This window comes from Ziziphus jujuba, chromosome 10 (assembly GCF_031755915.1).
Source record: "Ziziphus jujuba cultivar Dongzao chromosome 10, ASM3175591v1".
Taxonomy (NCBI): domain Eukaryota; kingdom Viridiplantae; phylum Streptophyta; class Magnoliopsida; order Rosales; family Rhamnaceae; genus Ziziphus; species Ziziphus jujuba.
The window spans coordinates 6,861,795-6,882,354 of record NC_083388.1 but is presented as its reverse complement, the minus strand read 5'-3'; the positions used below and the strand labels follow the sequence as shown (position 1 = coordinate 6,882,354).

The 20,560-nt window shown below is 32.2% G+C and overlaps 2 protein-coding genes across 2 annotated transcripts; one reads left to right on the top strand and one right to left on the bottom strand.

Moving 5' to 3' along the window:
* Window positions 1-274: 274 nt before the first annotated feature.
* On the bottom strand, window positions 275-13,425 carry LOC107410747 (nuclear cap-binding protein subunit 1). Its single transcript, XM_048466432.2, has 19 exons — window positions 13,072-13,425; window positions 12,881-12,940; window positions 12,085-12,141; window positions 11,683-11,754; window positions 10,595-10,657; window positions 9,313-9,489; window positions 8,506-8,637; window positions 7,680-7,746; window positions 6,491-6,690; window positions 5,884-5,954; window positions 5,647-5,731; window positions 4,582-4,650; window positions 4,340-4,458; window positions 3,893-4,031; window positions 2,351-2,842; window positions 1,794-2,093; window positions 1,239-1,420; window positions 1,027-1,135; window positions 275-642 (listed from the first exon to the last, which is right to left on the bottom strand). Exons 1-19 carry the CDS (start codon window positions 13,153-13,155, stop codon window positions 532-534), a joined length of 2,589 nt encoding a protein of 862 aa, XP_048322389.2. The 5' UTR covers window positions 13,156-13,425; the 3' UTR covers window positions 275-531.
* Window positions 13,426-16,967: 3,542 nt separating this feature from the next.
* Window positions 16,968-17,300, top strand: LOC107410746 (BURP domain-containing protein 5-like). Its single transcript, XM_048466439.2, has one exon. The coding sequence runs from the start codon at window positions 16,968-16,970 to the stop codon at window positions 17,298-17,300; it is 333 nt and encodes a 110-aa protein (XP_048322396.2).
* Window positions 17,301-20,560: the final 3,260 nt, after the last annotated feature.

The following is a 20,560-nucleotide window of genomic DNA, read 5'->3' as shown; positions in this document are numbered from 1 at the left end:
AAAGAAACAAAAACAACAAAAACAAAAGACACATCAAATTTGCTAGTGTTACATGACACACATCATATATCCTACCCATTAACATTCATATAACGATTCAAGGACATCAAATAGTACCAATACCAATTTCATTTCTTTGAAAAGTACAAAAAATATTTTCTTCCCCCCCTCTCTAAGAAAAGCAAAAATACAATTTCAAGTAATAGATAATGGTTAGTGACATTGTTGTGCATAAAAAATGCCTTGTTCCAGGAGGAATAGCAGAAGCACTACGTCTACGGCAAACCAAGTTAATAATTCTATTTCCTGAATAAATCATGGTGGAATTTACTCAATGCTTAAAAATTAAAAAACTACAGGGCCAAAAAAAAAAAGTTTACCATCATCCTCAACTCCTAGATTAATTGTTATGGTTACATAAAGGTGAGGTTAAAAAGTAACCTCATGCCTTGCCCCCAACCCCAACTCATCAGGTCCCATAATTTACAGAGGTAGAAGTGAAAGATGTCAATGACAAAAATAAAACCAGATTCAAACCCCATTCATCGATCGACGCAGACCACAATAAACTGCTTTCCGGAAAAGAGGATGCATCTCATCTGTTAATACTTGTGCATCCAACTTGTCGATATGAGGCCATATCTGCCAGACAGGAGAAATATTAGAAATAAAACTAGCAACTGTTTTGCATAATACATGTGCCAATTGTCATGTGGTTGGCTTTAGGTGCCATGTTGATAGTGCAATGCCGTGAGGCTGGTTTTTTATGTTACACACACACACACACACACACACATATTGATATGGACATGAAAGTCCTTAGAAAGGCCTTTTTTTAGTGCTCTACCCCAGTCTACGTCATGTATGCACCTGTAAAAACTCTATTTCCGTGCCCATGAAAGTGATTGAGCTGAGAGAGAGGGAAGAGGTAATTTTGTGTACTAGAATGTGCCATTAGTGCATTAAATTGCACTTACAAAGAGAGAGTGAGTCATTTAGAGGGCAGAAGATTCAAAACTCGTTTACCTCAGAAGCATATTGCCTTGAGAATGCTTTGAGATAGCCTAGAGTTGACAAACACCACTGTTCTTTCTCACCTAAATTATAAACGCCCATCTTCCCACCATTTGATTGACTGCCAAAATTAATAGATAAGCAAAGAAAATTAGACTGTTTTCATGGGACATAGATGAAATCACAAGGATCTTTTTTCCTTTCCATCAAAGGGAGAAGGGGACCTTTTTTTTTTGGGTTTTCCATTCTCGTTGTCCACATCCATTTCTGACGATTCTTCAATGTCAATAGCCATGCTATCTGCATAAATAGACTTCAACTCTTGCAATGTTCCAGCTCTAGATGCATCTGGCAAGCGTTCATTCAGTACAGTAGAGAAGTTCTTGTACAAAGAGAGGAATAGTGCCTGTAAATGCAAAACATGGTCGATAGAGGTAATTTAAAAAGACGAAGATGAAGAAAGGAACAAGGACTTGACTCTATTCTGATAACGAACTTCTATTCCTAAAATTTTCCTTCAAGCTTTAAGCTGTTAGCAAAATTTGCATCATAAATGGTACTAAAAAATTTTAATTGTTCATTAGACAATACCAGGTTCAAATAAATGTATTTCTTTCTAAACAGAAGAGAACAAGAATAAACAAAACTAAGCAGCCAATAAGCTCTCCACAGGATCCTGCCATACAATCCTAATTTAAGGTATAATGTCTAAGTTATCTTCAAAAAATTTGGCAGCCACAAAATTACCATAAAAATTCATGTCCAATATGCGAAATTACCTCATTTTCATCAAGGGCTCGGGCAAGAAGAGCCTCCTTAGCCTCTAAAGATTCACGAATTGACGTCTCCTCCTCTTTCGCCTTCTCTGCATATGATTTTAAACGCTTCAACCTCACAGGGTTCTCACCAAGAACAGGTTCACCATCCACTAGTGAAAGCTTCAACTCGGCAGTCTCAAGCTCCATTTTTGCCTTTGCAGCAGCTTCTTCAGCTGATAAAATACCCTTCTTCAGGGAGGATATCTCTTTCCTCAGATCACAGATACGGTTATATGTCTTACTAACTGCATTCCTTAGAATCTGAGAGTGCAGCAAGTGAGAAAGAGAAGACAAAGTTAAAAAAAAAAAAAAAAAAAAAAAAAAAAAAAAAAGGAAAAAAAAGGTTTAACAAGATTAAAAAAGTATCAAATCACACACTATGAAGTACAGGATCCTGTTTGACTGCAATGTTTACTAATCAAACTCATCATGGCAAAGAAACTGTATGGATATGAGTCACATATTTGCATATACAACATGACAATGTGAATAATCCGACGAACAACATGATACTGTACCTCCCAAGGACGATCAGACAGGTGGAACTGCTCAATGTTTTCTGGAGAGAAGACCCACCTCACAATGGCCAAATTAGATAAAAGCCGGTAACCCATCATCCTATCAATTGCTATAGCTGCCCATTGTGCATTGTTCTTCCAGAAAGAATCTACTTCTGCAATTAACATGACTTGCTTATCCTGGTCCGAACATATCTTTGCAATGACTTGACCATATCTCTCCAGTACAGTAATTAAATGAGTGAAACTTTTTGATCCAATGTCCAAGAATGTTTGCACAACCACTTTTAGGGTAAGTTCTAATCCATGCACAGGAAATACATTTTCTTCTATCCATACAATCATTTCACGGGCAGCTGCTCTTCCTTTCACCAAGTTACTGAGTTCTACAGACAGTGCATGCAGTTCACCACTATCTCCACCACTAAATTTGAAGTTTGGCCCACCCTTGGGAGGAAGCAACGCTTCTAAACCAGGGGCATTTTCAATACTCTATATGTATTATAATGAAAAAAAAAAAAAAAAAAAGCTTTATTGGAGTAAATGAAGTACACTACTGCTATATGATAACGATGAAAATTCCCAAAGAATCAAATTAAATATAAAGATAAAACAAATTTCAGCATTAAGTATGATGGAATATCATAAAACCCTGGCAAAAAATAGTTTTTAATAACATCACTCTCCATGTTAATAACATTCCTAGTAAAAGTATGGTTCTGTCTGAGGGAAAGCACACCAAAAGTTTAGTAGCAAATATAGCAAAAAAAATTTAGACTATTGTGCTTCTGCAAGGATATAACACGCTTGATAAGCTCACCAAGTGCTTTCCTCCTGTATTATTATATGGATCTGGAGCCTGGACTAATCAGAGACTGATATTGATTCTTACCAGGAATCACCAGATCATGATATCTTATATGGTCGCAGCCCATTATTAATCATTGTGACACAAAACAAAGAACCAATCAATTTTGTCTCACAAAGTCCTAAGATAATCATAAAATGTAGATGTCAAGGAAAATCCACTTTTGTATGTAGTAAGGAATGCAGGTACAAAAGATAACATACACGATAAATAGATACCATACTTGTTACTTTAAGAAATTAAGTAAATAAAAACAAAAAGAAAAGATTAAAGATATAATGTAACCAATATGCAATGAGCTAGAAGATAATTCAATGAGCTAGCATACTTATACCCATCAGAAATTCATGGAAAAGAAGACACAAGAGGCTTAAAGGGAGAACATAAATAACTAAAAACACACAACAAAGAGATTAAAATGATAAATAAGTGATTAAAAAAGAAATCAGAGCAAATGTTTTTAGATCAGTTATACGAGGCAAAAAAACCAAGGCATTAATAGGAAGGCACTGAGTGAAAGCCCAAGCATATCTTGCCAGGAATAAATATAATAAAATTAATCCCTCATACATTTCTAATCCCCACGTTCTTCAGGAAAACCTCATCTTGAGGTCACGTCCTGGAAAGTTCCAACTTTCCAAAGAAAATCATCAGATTTGAGCATGAATCATTACCTGCTTAACTTTGTCCCAGTATGACAAACGAACTTCTCTTTCCAAAACCTCCTGAACAAATACACGTTGGGGAGCCCATTTTGGGAGATCTAGGACATAAGCCCACTCTTCCCAAGGCCAGATGAACTGAAAGTTTGATCTGCAAGGTAAGTAAGCAAGCCCTTAATAGATGCAACAAAACAAACATTACAAAAAGCCGTAAACCTTTTATACAAGAAAGATCAACCAGACAAGTAGTTGTAATTCAATAGATTTGCTATATCATAGCATTTACTAAAAGAAACTGCATATTAGTTGTAGAAAATTTAGTTGTTAATGCAAGTCTAGCTCTACCACTCTAGTATCACAAAAAATAAAAAAAAATAAAAAAATAAAAAATAATATATATATATATATATACACACACACCGAGATCAAACAGGTTAATTTTCTAAAGCTGGTACTTACAGATGGTGTGAAAACCAAAGAATGAGACGTGTGCGACATTCCATATCCAGATCAGCTATTTTTTCAAAAAGAGCACGAACTGCACCAGCTACTACAGCAGGAAAGGCGCCAGGAAGAGCCTAACAATTCAAACCCATTTTCAGATTTATGCCACTGTCCTCTTGTCTTGAACCCAATTATTTTCAGTGAAATGTAAATTAAACAGAAAATATATAATTATAATAAAATAGGTTCTCTATTACCTTACAGAGGTCGATAATAACCAGCGTGTAATATATTGGCTTGAATGGAGGATGTGGTAGCATAAGTATCTGGGTTAAAGAGGGAAATATGTTACTATAAGGTACAAAAAAGCAAACGGATTAAGCTGTCAAATGAGTCCCCCAGCTATGCTACAGAATTACTGGGAAATTACATATTTAGACATAATAAAACTACGGTAGAATCATAGAAGTAAATAAGCTTCTCTTTAGGGCCAAGATGCAGTAGCATTTTAGACATCATTTGAACCAAAGGATAAGCTATCTGTTCTCATTCGAAAGCAGAAGGCTTCAGTCTTAACTACGAAAGAAAATTGGCTTTTATATTTGCAACTTGTGGCAGGAAATAAAGCACAGTTTAGAACTACCACAGTTACTTTTTGGCAGGTAAAAGGACTAATGACGGCCTGCAGTTAATATGCTTTCTATGTTTTTCTCAATCATATTAATTTAACTTGGATGTTCTGAGAAGATTCAAATTCAGGAAATTTACTGTTTCAAATAATTTTCCCTCATATTCTCTAGGCAATTGTCATCATTTAGAACCCAAATTCCAAATCAGGCAGAGGTACTTACAACGTACAGAATGTGAATGCATTTAATATATTCTCCCTTTTGTAAAAGATAAAAATATATGTACATATATATTTTCTATAGCTTCTATGGCACAAAAATTCCCAACATTGTGCTCTTACAACAACAACATTAACAGATCATACTTTTTGAAACCTTAACAAACCTCATGAGCAACTGCAAGCATCTATTCCAAATCTACCCTACTTCTACATCAGGTTTAATTGCATAAAAATTTCAAGACACATCCACAAGCCATATATTGAACCACCACATGAATAAACCACAAAACATATATATTTTATTGTGGTAACTACAAAATGTCATAATGCCAATTTAGGTGTAAAACAAAGGTTTAACCACACATGCATACTTCAAGAGAAAGAGAAAGCACTGAAATGGAGAATAACTTCATGATTTAGCTGGCTCTTTTAACGCATCCAGCAAAATTGCAAGTCCTATGTAAACAATTACCTGAGAGAAAATTGTCTCTGCCATAAGATGTTCATATCTAAAGGGCACATGTAGACCAACCATGAATGACGCACATTCCTTGCGACTACCTTAGCATGAATGAAGAAACAAGAGAAATAAAAATTAAGTCAAAAGGGTCAAATTAAAAAAGAGAACTAATTTAAGTCCAAGAAAAGCAAGCTTAAGAAATGAGTTTATTAGTTTCTTAAACAAACATGAGAATGGGTGTTGACAAACCAGCCATTGAAGTAAAAAAGCACATCCAGAAGATACTCTTCCACAATGAAGCGATCTATGGGTTGTAGATCCTGTCATAGAAAAATACAAGAGAAGCTGAATAAGTTAATCAAAAAAACAGACACCTAACCATTACCCTGCAAAAGAGAAAATTAAAAACAAAAAAAGGGTTTTAGACCACCCAGAAACAGAAATTCCAACTGCAGACTCATCCGAGAAAATGAAAACCATGGAACATAATAAAAGAAATGCTTAACCGAAAGAAAAGTAGGATAAATTCTCCAGTCTATACAATTTCCATGTATGGATAACAAGATCCTAAACTAGGCTTGGCGAGTTTCTCTGGGGTTCAAACCCTCTAGCATAGGTATACCTGCCCCAATTGCCATCCCTATTCTAAACCAAAAACCAAAGGAAATATAGGAAGAGTAAGACCAACAGCAGGAAATCTATGTTTCAGATGATACCCTGAATTTTTCATTTGGAACTACTATATAACAATATCACCAGCTGGAAATATATATGGCTTGCAAAACATCAAATAAACAAGGATGAAATTAATGATACAACATGGATATGAGTATTAACATCTTAGATTGCAAATCACCTCAGTTTTGCTTGCAGGAAATATATTAAGTCGGCGTATCCTTTGAGGATACCTCAATTCTGCTTCATGCTTTTGTTTACCATAACTTATAGCAGAATTTGTTGAAGGCTGAGTGGGTTGATCGGGGCAATTGATGGGCCCAAATTCATGAGACTTTCCAGCAACTAGCTGTGCTTCAAATGATAGGTGAGGTCGTGGAACTAGCAATTGAAAATGTAGAGTACAACTTATTAGAAAACACACAAAAAGAAAGTTAGATTGAGTGAATGGGATAGAATTACAACTAAGTAAAACATCAGCTACAGAAAAGGACTGTTGTATTGGATTGCATAAAGAATTGGTTGTTTGTTACCAGCTAAACAACTCTAAACTAGAGCCAACAGCAAGAAAGTGGCAAGCAAGTCATATTAAAGTTAGAGAACTTAAAAAGCCCCACAATCTCCCAACTAGAACAGTGGTCATAAAATTTAAGTTGTCCCAAAGCTTTGAAATCTTTAAAATAAACATTTTACTTTTACCGGAATTAAAGAAACAAAAATAAACATGCAAAATTCGCTCAAATTTTTCTACCAATAAAATTTGCCTAAAGCAAACCCCTAAAACCACCTCCTATACTCCCAACACAATTGGAAGATACCCCATTTGTAAACCCCTCACACCCATCTCTCCAAAACCACAAAAGGTCTACAGAGCATAAAAACCTCGCAGAAAAATCTTCTCCATGCTTAAGGAACATAAAATGCAAGATGCAAAAGAACTATGAAAACAAAGAGAAGGGACGAGGAATAAGGCACATAGATATTCATTGGCATATTATATGCAAACAAATGAAGAAAGTCAACAAACTTCTATCAAAATATAGAGCAAAATGATTTGTTGCATCATTGTTTCCTTTCATTGCATCTATCATTTTTCTCCATGTAATCCAAATATTTTGCCTTTTCTTCCTTCCAACTTCAAAGGAGGGCCACAAAGAGAAGAAGCCCAGATATTACATCCAGAATGAAACATAAAGGAAAAACAGAACAATAAACATCCCCAATATAATTAGAAGTCACCATTCCTTTCCTTTCCCTTCCTTTTTTTTTTTTTTTGGCCCTATTCCTGGATCATTTCAATTGTGTCGCAAATAAAACAATTAACAGATGAAATTAAGAAATCAATGTAAATAAACTAGGAAGGCAATTACCACTATCAAGCTTCCACCCATTGCTAGATAATACTTGTATGCGGCCCCATAAATCCTCCAAGAAATCCTAAAGGCAAACAAATATTTAAAAAGGAGTCAGGCAGAAAAGCTGCATCCATGCTAGTTTGAGAAAATTATGATGTTATATGAAATGGTACTAGCATATAACAATATCAATACAAAATTATCTCGAAGACAGCACTTCCAAATTGAAAGATAAAACCCAATGCCACTCTTTTGACTGACAAGAAACCCTTCATCATTTAATCATGCCAATCAACTGCCAAAGGCTGACCAAGTCTACACATAACTGAAATATGTAGAAACAATCGATTGGAGTATAAATACGGTTACTTTTAGGTGCTCTAGTGCTTAGGAGATTTTTTGAAGTCCAAATCTCTAGAAGAAAGATTCTTCAGCATATATCATGTATTGCAGAAAGTGGAAGGACTGCCAATGCCATATTAACCAAGAATGTGGAAGGAGAAAACAATCCCTAAGGATCATAATGGTTTAGATAATCCCAATAACCTAATCACCAAAAGGAAGGTTTAAACTTTGACAAGGAAACTAAAAATTGAATGATGAGTTACAAATTTTACAACAGAAAGTTGGAAACATAAGCAAGTGCACAATTGCACTGCATATTCCATTTCAACAAAGAATTTGGAATGGTAGAAGTAGAAGATTTAATACCATTTTAAATAACCAATGGCCCAATCACCAAAAGGAAGTTTTATCTCTAACAAGAAAACCAAAATTTTAAAAGAAAGGATACAGCAACCATATTTCATAAAAATAATTAACTGATACAACGAGGATATACCTTGTGACCATTTCCTTTCTCACTATCATCATCATCCTCAAAGAAAGACAGACCAGCATCAGAACCATGCCTTCTGATGCTTAAATAAGCTTCTATGCCAACCATAACTCTTTCAACCTCCTCAGGAACTTGCTGCATATAGATGTGCCTTGTCAGCAAACATGAGAAGAAAGATATCTATAAAATATATCTATATATATATATATATATAATTTACAACCACAACACATGCAATAATATAATAAATGAAGTGTAGACTCTTCCTTTCTAAGGGAGAGAAAGCAATGAGACAAAAAGGCACATAAATAATCACACTCAGTTCCTTTACAACCTTAAGAAAAGATGTAGTTTTAGCTAAACAAATATTGTCATCTGGATTTCATCCAACAGTTGACCATAAACAATTCATCAGTCAAAATTCCTAGACAATGTGCATCCCCTTTTGCCGACGTGATTAGTAAGACATAAAATAAATATTCTGGATATCCAAAACCGCAGCTCTATAGCTTTAAATTTTAAAGATTTAATCAAAGTGTCCATTAAAAATTTCTCTAACGTAAAAGCAATACAAAATAGTTACTTGATGGAGAAACATGATTCAAATCTCCATTGTCTCTATGAGTATCCATAAACAATAATTAAAAGGTTCATCAATCGAAAGGGAAGATGAAAATGTTGAATATGATGGCCAATCTACCTGGAAAATGAAGATAAATTAATTTCACAAGTAATACAAAGTTGCATGCAAACAAGAGAATGCCTCCTGAAATGAGAAGATATTTCCATTAAGCACCAAAAACTTAATACCTCAGTAAGTTCTGCTCCTCCCCAAGGGAGGCAAGATAAGATACATTGAATATAAAAGTCAGCTCGTGCTTGCCATGATGGATTCCCTTTCTCCTCATCAACTGTTGTGGCAGCTGATGACAATAATGTTTCAAAAACAACCACTAAAGAACTGGGTTGAAGGACTTTACTGCACATCTATAAAACAGGTAAAAATATACCAATTAAGAGAGATTTTAATTCATATGAATTCATGCTCAATGAGCACAAGAAACTATCATCTAAAAAGATGGACAAGATAAACTATTCCCATCACTAGCTACTATGCAAATAAGCAGGAAAAAGCTTACAAAGCACAGCATGAATTACAATATGTACCATATACAGTTCTTAACTAGCTAAACACCCCATAAGCAATCTTTTAATTGACCATGAGGTCACATGTCATCTCCAAAAACTTCCATGGCATAATTTAAGATAAGCTGGAGAACAGACTAAGAATTAGGCACAAACACATCCAATATATAAAACACCCGAGTTTTTAGCACAAAGATGGTCTACACTTAGTAATGCCACGAACATAAATATGGAACTTCAGATACTAACAAAGTAGCTTCTTTTTTCCGTGGCTAGGGTTATGCATGCAAAACAAATACTGACAAAGTGAACAACATTAAAGACCACAAATTTATGCAGTGGACAAAAAAATTTAAAACATATAGACAATGAAGCAGTTTGTCCATTAAAAAGAAATGGACAAAGATAACCTTGTAGACAAGTTTCTTATTTATATAAACATAATTGATATATTCCAATGAGATAGCACTAACGGATGGCAGTACACATAAATAAATTCAATCACCAAAAAGTCATATGTCAACAAGAGTTTAACACATGCATCATACAGAATAAAAAACTCATCCAGTCATATAAAGGATAGAAGGTTTATGCGAAAAAATATTTTCGACTCTCTTCTTTATGTTTAACGTTTTTGCTTTAAACTGTAGTGGACAAGGGAATGCAGGTTATGCATGTTAATGCACCTTATAAGAACAAAGTCCAAGTGAAAAGTTAAAAAATGAAAATTCAATTCATTTCTAGCACCTTTATCAAAGTTTTTCTGAATCTGTAGCACAAATACAAATATGTAGCAAAGAAAGACATATAAAACGAAAAGCACGAACCACAATTTTGAGCTTACAAGAAAAAATCATAAACACTTCATCACACTGAAATTTACAGAGCATACCCTATTTAAGTTATGAAAAAATATTAAAATAAAGCATCAGCATATAGGGCATACCATAACAGTCAGGAATCTCAATAAAGTACGAATTCTGTTACAGTTTCCAGAATCTAGGGCATCCTGAAAATTAACCACGGATAAAGTTAAATTTACAATATATCATAAATCAATTACTAGAGAAAGGAAAATGAAGAATATCTAAAAACATTTAATATCTTTCTTTTAGATTTTATAATTTCTGTTCTTCCAAGGCAGAAAAGGAAATAACATTCATAGCCTTTTGGCTTCAGGTCAAACTAAAACCATATTCTACAGCATGTGAGGTCATAATTTGCATGTTTCTGATAATGTTGTGTGAAGATTAATTATTAAAACAGCCCACAACAACAAGAGGAGGAGGAGGAGCAGGAGAGGGGGGTGGAACTCGTAGCTTCCATCTATAGGATAAGATCATGTAAATATTGTCATGATCATTATTATGTTATCATTATATAAGACTTAATTCTTAGCATTTAATTGTTAAATCTAGCCATAGCCTACAAAAGAAAAGTTTATCTGGAAGCTTCTTTCTGTTGCTAGAATTGACAAGATTAAGTTCATAATATCTACTGAAATATACATGAAGCAGCACGACAAGCAGTATCAATTAATCCAATGGGCAACTAGAAATCATCGGTTCTCACGAAAATGCACTTTCATTCCCTGACTCAAACAATTGCAGTTACTTCTATCTAACACTTTAACATATGATACAAGCTTTTTCCTTTCCCAGTTTCACAGCAACCTCAGGTATCTTTTTCAAGGACCCTCACGAATAACATTATTTGCAGAAGTTCGTATATCACCTATAGGGACATTGGATTTTCTTTTTCTTTTCTTTTCTTTTCTTTTTTTTTCTTTTTTTCCTCATCAGGGACTTTCCATTTGCCAAATATGACTATATGTACAGCCGCATAAGGCCAATCAAATTCAAAAATAATTACAAACCGACTGAAAGTCCTGATAGCCAGTTTACAAACCAATTAATGCAGCGAATAAATGTCATACAAGGCAACAATTCAATGCATAATGTTCAAGCTTCGAGTCAACAATTTAAAAGTAGACTAGAAATACTTGCAACCTCATACAGCTACAGGCTTGCTCACCTGAAAGTTATTTTGAGTACTCTCCAGTAATTTCTTAACAAAATCTTCATCTTCCAAGTTGATCAAACCAATCTGAAAATACACACAGATCCATTAGAATCAGCAACAAGTACATTTTATGTGTAGATAATCATTAATTTCAAAAATATATAAATAAACAGCAAACATGACTTAAAAAGTACTACATAAGAACTGATAACATGGCACCATAATGGGCCCATCACCATATTATGCATATGGAGTAAACTAAATGAAGAATTTTGAAGTGTGAATTCAAAACATGCATGTATACTAACTTCTAATATATAAAACTACCTCTACATATAAAAGGAAAAAAAACATCAAGAGGTTCTGGAAAAAGAAAACATAAATAAAGAAACAAAGATAAAATGTACACTATACCACTGTTCCGTAAAAAGGAATCTTGTGAGGCAATTGTTCAGCACACTCGATAAGGAACTGCCATGATGAACGAACACAGTAAATACATCCAGTGCAAAAAAGACAAATCAAAATACTTCTTCAACAAACTTCGATTCAAAAAGACTAAAGTTTTAAGTTTAGAACAGAACAAAACACAGAAACGGAAAACATCAATAGCATTATCTTCAACATTTGAAAGAAAACAAAAAGTAAGAGTACTGTTATATTGAAACTGGGGAAAAAAAAAATATATATATATATATATATAACATAAAGTAAGAGTACTGTTATATTGAAACTGGAAATATATATATATATACACACACACACACACATATAAGTATGCTCTCACGGCCTTGCAATAGGTATACCATAAATAACAAAGATAACAAAGAAAACAAGCATGATATCCTGGAACCTGCCATAGAACTACCAAAAAGAAAAATTTCAACATATTAATTATATGCTCTTCTAAATAGTCATTATATTGTAGGAAATAAAATAGAAACTTTTAAAATCTTCGATTATTTGACTATTTGATTATAAACCCACGAAGGGTTATCGACTAAGTTACCATTCTTTCTCAATTTTCAATAATTAACAGCCAACAAAAATGATATCGAACATGAGCTCTCTTTTTTTTTTTTTTTTTTTTCTATCTTTTCCCCCTTTTACCACATAAATGGCAGCAATATTCAAAAAAGAAATGATAATAACAACAACAATAATAAAGAAAAATGAGAAAAAAATAACAAAATGCAAACAAGGCAGTTACCTTCAAAATGTCATTGGCGGAGTGCTCCAGCTCTCGCCGAAGAACACCAAAGCATGTTTCCTGCGAATTTCAAAACGGTAAACAAAAATCATTTCCTTTTTTTTTTTTTTTTTTTTTTTTGGTTTGCAAAATCGAAGCAAAATAGGGCTTTGGCAAGAGAGAGAGAGAGAGAGGGGGGAAATGGTACAGACGATATGGTCTTTGAAGTCGGAAGAGTTGGCGTAGTCTGGGCATTTGTCGCCGATTCGAAGTAGCAAACTTTTCCAGCTGCTCATTAATACTCTTTGCTATCTCTCTCTGTGTAATTTTTTTTTTTTTTTCTTTTCTTGGTGAGAGACCAGAGCAAAAGAGAAAATAGAAACAGGAAGTTAAAGAATAGAGTAGAGAAGGTTTTTTTTTCTTTTTTTTTTATGGACTGTGATGCTAAAAACCTTGTCCTAGAACCCTAACCCTGCTTCTCTTTCGGTTTTTCTCACACCAACTCCACTCCAAGAGCTATGCGAAAACGCCATGTATCTAAAATTCTAATTCTTTTTTTTTTTTTCCCCAAAAAAAGGACTAAAATTCTATTATTAATATTATCATTATTATTATTATTATTATTATACTCAACTGATTTTCGAAATTTCATTCTATTTTGGAATATGTTTAATATAATTTAGGATTTTAAAGATTTTAAAAATATTTAAAAATTTAAAAATATTTGATTTAATTTTTAAAAGAATTAATACAAGTATAATTATATTCAATTAAAATTTTGATGGATTTTATAAAAATCGATTAAAATCTAAATGTATTCAATTAAGTAGTATATATTTAATTTGGAATTTGATGGATTTAAAATGAATTATAAATTTTAAAGAATTTGATGGATTGTTATAGAATTCTACTGATTTCATAAAGATTTTATAAAAATTCAACAAACTCTATAAAGATTTTATAAGAATCCACTTAAATTTTTTGATTTAAAATTAGATTTCATATCGATAATTTTCTTCACAATTTCACTGTTAAAATCTTTTCAAATCCATTAAAATCTATTATTTTTTAAATTTTTTTAAAATCAATAACTTTTTAAATATCATCAGATTTTAAAATAATTGTATAAAGTCCTAATTGAATACATCTAGATTTTTATGGATTTTTATAAAATCTATTAAAATCTGAATTGAATACCATTAGACTTGTATAGATTTCTTTAAAATCTAAATTGAATATCTTTAAATTTTCAAAAACTTTGAATACACCCTCTTAAAACTTTATAAAATTCTTTTAAAATCTGATGGTATTTAAAAAATTATTAATTTTAAAATACTTTAAAAAATAATGAATTTTAATCGATTTGAAATAATTTTAGCAGTGAAATTGTGAAAAAATTTATCAATATAAAATCCAGTCTTAAATTTAAGATTTCGTTGTATTTTTATAAAATCTTTATGGAGTCTGTAGAATTTCACAACAATATATCAAATCCTTTAAAGTCTACAGCTCATTTTAAATCTATCAAATTCTAATTTGAATACATCTTTTTTAATTAATTATAAAATTTATATATTTCAAATTGACTTTAAAATCGATGTCTTCTTTTTTTTATTTTTTTTATTTTTTTTGGATGCTTCATCTTAATTTGCAACTTTAAAATAAAACAATAAAAAACGAAGAGTATAATATAAACTATAAAGTGTTGATTATATTTTATTTTATTCCCTTATGGTCTAGAAAAAATTACACATTCATCTTCCAAATTTAAAATATTCTAATTTAAATTTTAAATTTTAAGTTATTACATTCTGCTTCAATTAATTTTTTGGTTAATAATGATTAACGATTGATTTATATTTAACCAAATTAAAATACAATCTTTTGTAATTTAAGTCATTATTGCATTTTGCTCCAAGTAATTTTTTTGTTAATAATGATTAACGATTCATTTATGTTTAACCAAATTAAAATACAATCTTTTGCAATTTAAATTATTTAGTTTTTTAAAAATTGTATTTTAATATCTCATATTATTAACGGTCGTTCGTCAAAAATCCAATTGAATTAAAATGTAACAAATTAAAATTTGAGGGATTAAATTTAAGAATTAAAAATGCAACTTTTCTAAACTAGAGGATATTAAAGTAGATTAATAAAGTGTAATTAATCATTTATACAAAGTATAGTAGATTATTAAAACTCTATATGGAAAAAAAAAAAAACAGTTAATCTTATATAATAGCAATAAACTTTTGAATCTCAAAATAATTTTAAAATTGATAAAAAAAAATAGTTCAGATACTAAAACTACAATTTTTTTTTTTAATGGATAAAATAGATGTCTCCTAATATTATTATAAGAATTAGGCCAATGACCTTGCTAAGCATATAAAATGCTGAGACAATTATGGAGTATACCAAAACTTAATCATAACTTTCGAACCAGCATGCGTTATGGTTGTCTCGTTGAATTACCACCCTCGATAATAACTATAAAAAAAAAGTATAAAAAATCAAATGAGCAATCTTTAATACTTACCACATCATTGTGTCTCATCATAAATGGGAAATAAAATCAAATGGGTATATACATATATATATATATATATATATATATACTTCTAGGTATAGCACATCAATGACTGGGGAGATAAAATAAAATGTGTATATATATATATACATGTACGTATAGCATGTCAATAATTCACTGTTCTCTTCTCAACTGACTGCTTTTGATCAGTTTTCCTTTCTCCAAGTTCCGAGACACAGAAATGGTTAGAAGACTAACCATCTTCATGTTCTGTGTAGCTTTCATCCTTTTCCTTAATAGCAGATATCCAGGTAGAACCAAAATCTAATGATCTTTGACATCTCTCAACTAAATCTGTTTGATTTTCAGCCTTTTAAGGCAGTCATTTATTTATTTAGTTTTTATTTACCCCATAAATAGTGGAAAATTTTTGGAATTGCATGGTGTGCCAAACAGCCTGTTTTTCGCCCTTATATTATAGTCTTTTCTGTTTCTAAGTTTGTTACCTATATATATTCTTCTAAATTTGATCTTCCCTTTTGACTGTGCTCAGTTTTATATACAACACATGGTTTTCTGTCCAAAAAAGGAATACAATAACATAAAAAAAAACCACAAAAAGAGAGAGAAAGAGAGAGAGGATTCGGTATGTTCTCTCACTGATGTACTAAATTGAGTTTACGGGCACTTAATGTAGAAACATCAGCAGATCAACAAAATGGACAAGCAAACCACCAAATGGTGAGACTAGCAGTCCAAAATTATTTTCTTTTTCTTTAATTTTATGCAATTTTATATATTGGACTAATTATGACCATTAACTTTCTCTAATTGATCTTTTTATCTTTCCTGACTAAAACAGAGAAGTTCTTGCAACCGTAAAAAAAAAAAAAAAAGAAGAAGAAAAAATTATATATAGACTTCTGTTTTTAAGAGGATCACTAAACGATATCACTGATGCAGGAGCTCACCCATCCAAGTGAGGAATAAAGTTTTACATATAGCCAATAAAAAATTCCCCATGAAAAAAGGTCCAAAAATGACAATCACTTATGCTACTACCCCCAGATTCCTGGGTTCAATGGGTCATGCATAAGCATTTGCACATCTTTCAATGGAATTATTAGTAAGAAATAGCTAGAGGTTAAAAAACTCGATATGAGTGAGACTATATATAAAATACATACATAGAATTTAGCATGAAAATTAAAATTGATGATATTGATCATAACACATTTTGGTCTTTGGTTTTGAGGCTGCAGATTGAAATGGTTGCAAGCAATGCTTATTATTCCCTTTCCCATCTACTCTACTGGCCGTCAGCTTTACCAAATACAATCATGCTCAAACTTCTAATTGATCTTTTACTGCCACCTCGTTTGCACTTCTAATATTAACCTCCGAATTACATGTAATCGAGCGTGTGCACGCCCAGTTATAAATGTATACATATATTATAAATGTAATTGAGGGTGCATGCCAAGTTGTAGAATCAAAATACCCTTTTCAACCACCAAGTTACCAGAAATCTTAGCGCACTTTGCAATCGACCGCAAATCCTTGGAAGCCAAAACAATGGGGATATTACTCAAAGACTGTGACCAACCATTCCCAAAAGAGGAAGAGAGACGCTGTGCAACTTCATTAGAATCACCAGTTGATTTTGTGGTTTCAAAGATAGGGAACAAGGTGGATGTTTATGTGACAGAGGAAGAGAATGAAGAAACAAAGATAGGGAACAAGGTGGATGTTTATGTGAGAGAGGAAGAGAATGAAGAGGCCCAAGAATACACGATTGGTAAGAAAACGGAGTTGGAAAAATGGAGATGGTTCAGTATCTGTCAAAAGAAGAAGTTTGCTTATGCGGTGTTTTGCTGTCATAAGATTAATGGCACAAAGGCCTCTTAGGTTGCATTGAAGAAGGTTGGTGTTGATGATTATGGTGCAAAAATATTGGAGAACTTTGCAGTTGCTATTTGTCACACTGAAACTTGATCTTGGGATCCCAATATTGTGCCGTTTCAGCAGCTTAAAACAAAGCCAGGAACTGCTTTTTGCCATTTCATCCGCATTGATATGGTCATCGTGATGGTTGCTAATAAGTAGTATTAGAACCAATCACAATGTGGGTTTCTGACATCCAATCGTAGTAAAATTATATTAAATTCAAATGGCCAAAAAATAAAAATACTAAGCTATGGCTTTCTGATCACATGCAAAGTTTGGGGTGTAAGAATTTGCAGGATCCGTATGGTACGTATGGTGTATGATATATGCTATCATATTGTTTGAATGACTATGAAATCCTAAATTCCTAATACAATAATACTTGGTTTTTAGAACCAAGCTTCTACTGGATATTTACAGCCACCTTGGTTTGTCTTTCTAATATTGCTTCTTGCTAAAACATGCAAGATTAACACACAAATTTATAGTATATCTATACAAATATGAAACGAGAATGCATTAGGACCTTTAACAATTGAAATTTAAATATGCATTTGAACACTTGGGAACATGATTCCAACCTTCGATGAAAATTATGATACAATTATAATGCCACACTTGACCAAGTAGGCTAAGTCAATGGTGGTAGGAGGATGGTGTGATGTGAAAGACTTCATTCTTTACAAATCCATTATTCATCTCCATGAAGAAAAAGCAATTGAGCTTTCAAGCAAGCATGTTACCAATAAATTTTGGCAGGCTTTTCTGTCTAACCCAAATCCTTTGAATTGGAAGCAGATCCAATGGAGATATGCAACATATATGTCGTTATTATAATCATTGATTGATTTTGTGAGTTCAAAGCAATGCAATGCGAGTTAAAAGAGAATAAACACCTATACACACAACCGGGCAGAGGATTCTTCTGCTCACATCCGGCCCAGACAAACACAATAGCAGAACCAGAAAATTTTTCCAACGGCACCATGACAATGGCAGATGGAGACAATTTTTCAATGGAAACCAATTCATGGCCCATGCCCCATTGGCCAACATGGGTGACATCAAATGGTGTGGGACTGTAGGTATACCCCCTGGGCCAACATGGTTGACATCGATGCTGTGGGACTGTAAGTATACAGGATATACTATTCGACAACCTCATTTGTTACCAAATAATAATAATAATAATAATAAAAAAGAAAAAAACTCTAATTCAAGTACATATATTACATATAGGGGCAGATGAAAATGTTTAAGTCGGCATTGGTAAGGATGATTTATGGTTAGAGAGATTGGTTTAGTGATAATAAGTCTCTCACATCTATACTAATTATCTTGTGCGTCTACATGTTTTTTGATTAGATTACAATAAATCCTACTTTAGAAGGAAGGCGAGATAAACCTCAACCAAGCAAGTGATTTAATAAGCCTATTCAGTGAAGAAAAAACAAAGGTGATGATTGTATGCAAAATACAAATCCAGAGCTTCAACTTTATTGATGCTAGTTATTTCCACTTCTACATGTTGAATTTCGTTCCTTGTTTCATTGTGGAATTCAAATATACGGCCATAAAAGCTACCAATTAATGGTACAACCCCACAGACTGAAGCTCACATGTGTAGGAATAGTACTAGACTATAAAAAGGTCCACCTGCTATAAACTTAGCTTTCAGGAAAATGGTACTCTAACAAACCCCACATTCTATCTTTAAATTGCTATATCATATTATTGCCCAGATCAGTACTGCTCGTTGAAGCCTCACTATCAACCATGTGGCGGGCATCTCATAAATCACACAAATGCTCCCCATACAAAATAAAAGTTAAAAAAAAAAAAAAAGAAAGAAAAAATGTGAGAAAAAATGTGAAAAAAAACAATGGACTAACGCTTTTAACATGCAAATGAGCCTATCTATGCTTACATGGATGAGATTAGAACATGAGAGTACTCGTCCTTATATTTTTGTCCCTTTCTGACTGATCAACAAAATAATGGTGCCTCAATGCCTCGTTTGAAAAACAGTAGCAAAGAAACGAATAAACTACTTAGTTTAAAAGTAGAAAATTAAAATAACTTTTAAAAAAAAATAAAAAAATGAGATGGTATCATATTATTTGATCAGACAAGGGTCAAACAAAAAAAAATTGGAATAGAGCATCCCCACCCATAGACAAAAAAAAACTATTAAAAAAAATAATAATAATAATAATAAATAAATAAATAAATAAACCTTTTTTGATAATAATAATAAATAAATAAAAAATTTACACTACCATCTGGTCCATCTCAACCCCTGCACATCCGTGTTGCCGTGAACTGTTATACTAACAAACATATTGATATTATTTTGACAATTTTATAAATACACTCTGATACAATAAGGATCCACTTGATATATATTAACATAACATAGCTAAATTACATGAAGTATTAACAAAAAAAATAAAAAGCTATATTACATGAGCAGTATATTTGAGTTTTTCCTTTCATAAGTATATGAATTTCTACCATTATCTATTAATCTATCAAAATACTTTGTACCAGGTGGCTGCTCTAGGATTTCTATAAGCCCAATTATTGAGATGTATGCCAAACACCCACCTTAGGCTTTGGATAGAGCCCTAGGTTTTCCATTTCTTTTGATAATATATACCTACATAAGCTATCTTTGGTTCCAATAATTTCTATATATTCTATATGGAGAAATTATTCTATAGATTATGTGTACCAACATAACATCTAATTTGGTACAAACACTACCAAATCAGCATAACAAATTGACTTCACGCTGTCAGGCCCGCCACCTATTTGATTGCTAATATTGTACCTTTTTTTTTTTTTTTTTTTCTTTTAAATCATTGTTATAACTAAGGATTTGTTAGAGAAATGCTGAAGGAAACCATTAAAATTAGTTTAGGAAGAATCATTTTTTCAAAATTTAATTTTTTATGAATTATTTTTAGAGGGTTTGATTTGTACAAGAAATTTATGATTTACAAGTAATTAATTATTTTATATTTTAAAATTAAAGATAAAATTGTCTTTTGATAAAATACATAAAATTAATTTTCCAAGTAAATGAAAAATGACACTTTTTAGATAATTCATTTTACATCATATTTTTCCATATTGTGAAATATAATTTCTTTTGAAATTCACAATTTTTTTTTTTAAATGGAACGTATGTTTACATATGGGCTACTAATTAATTCATG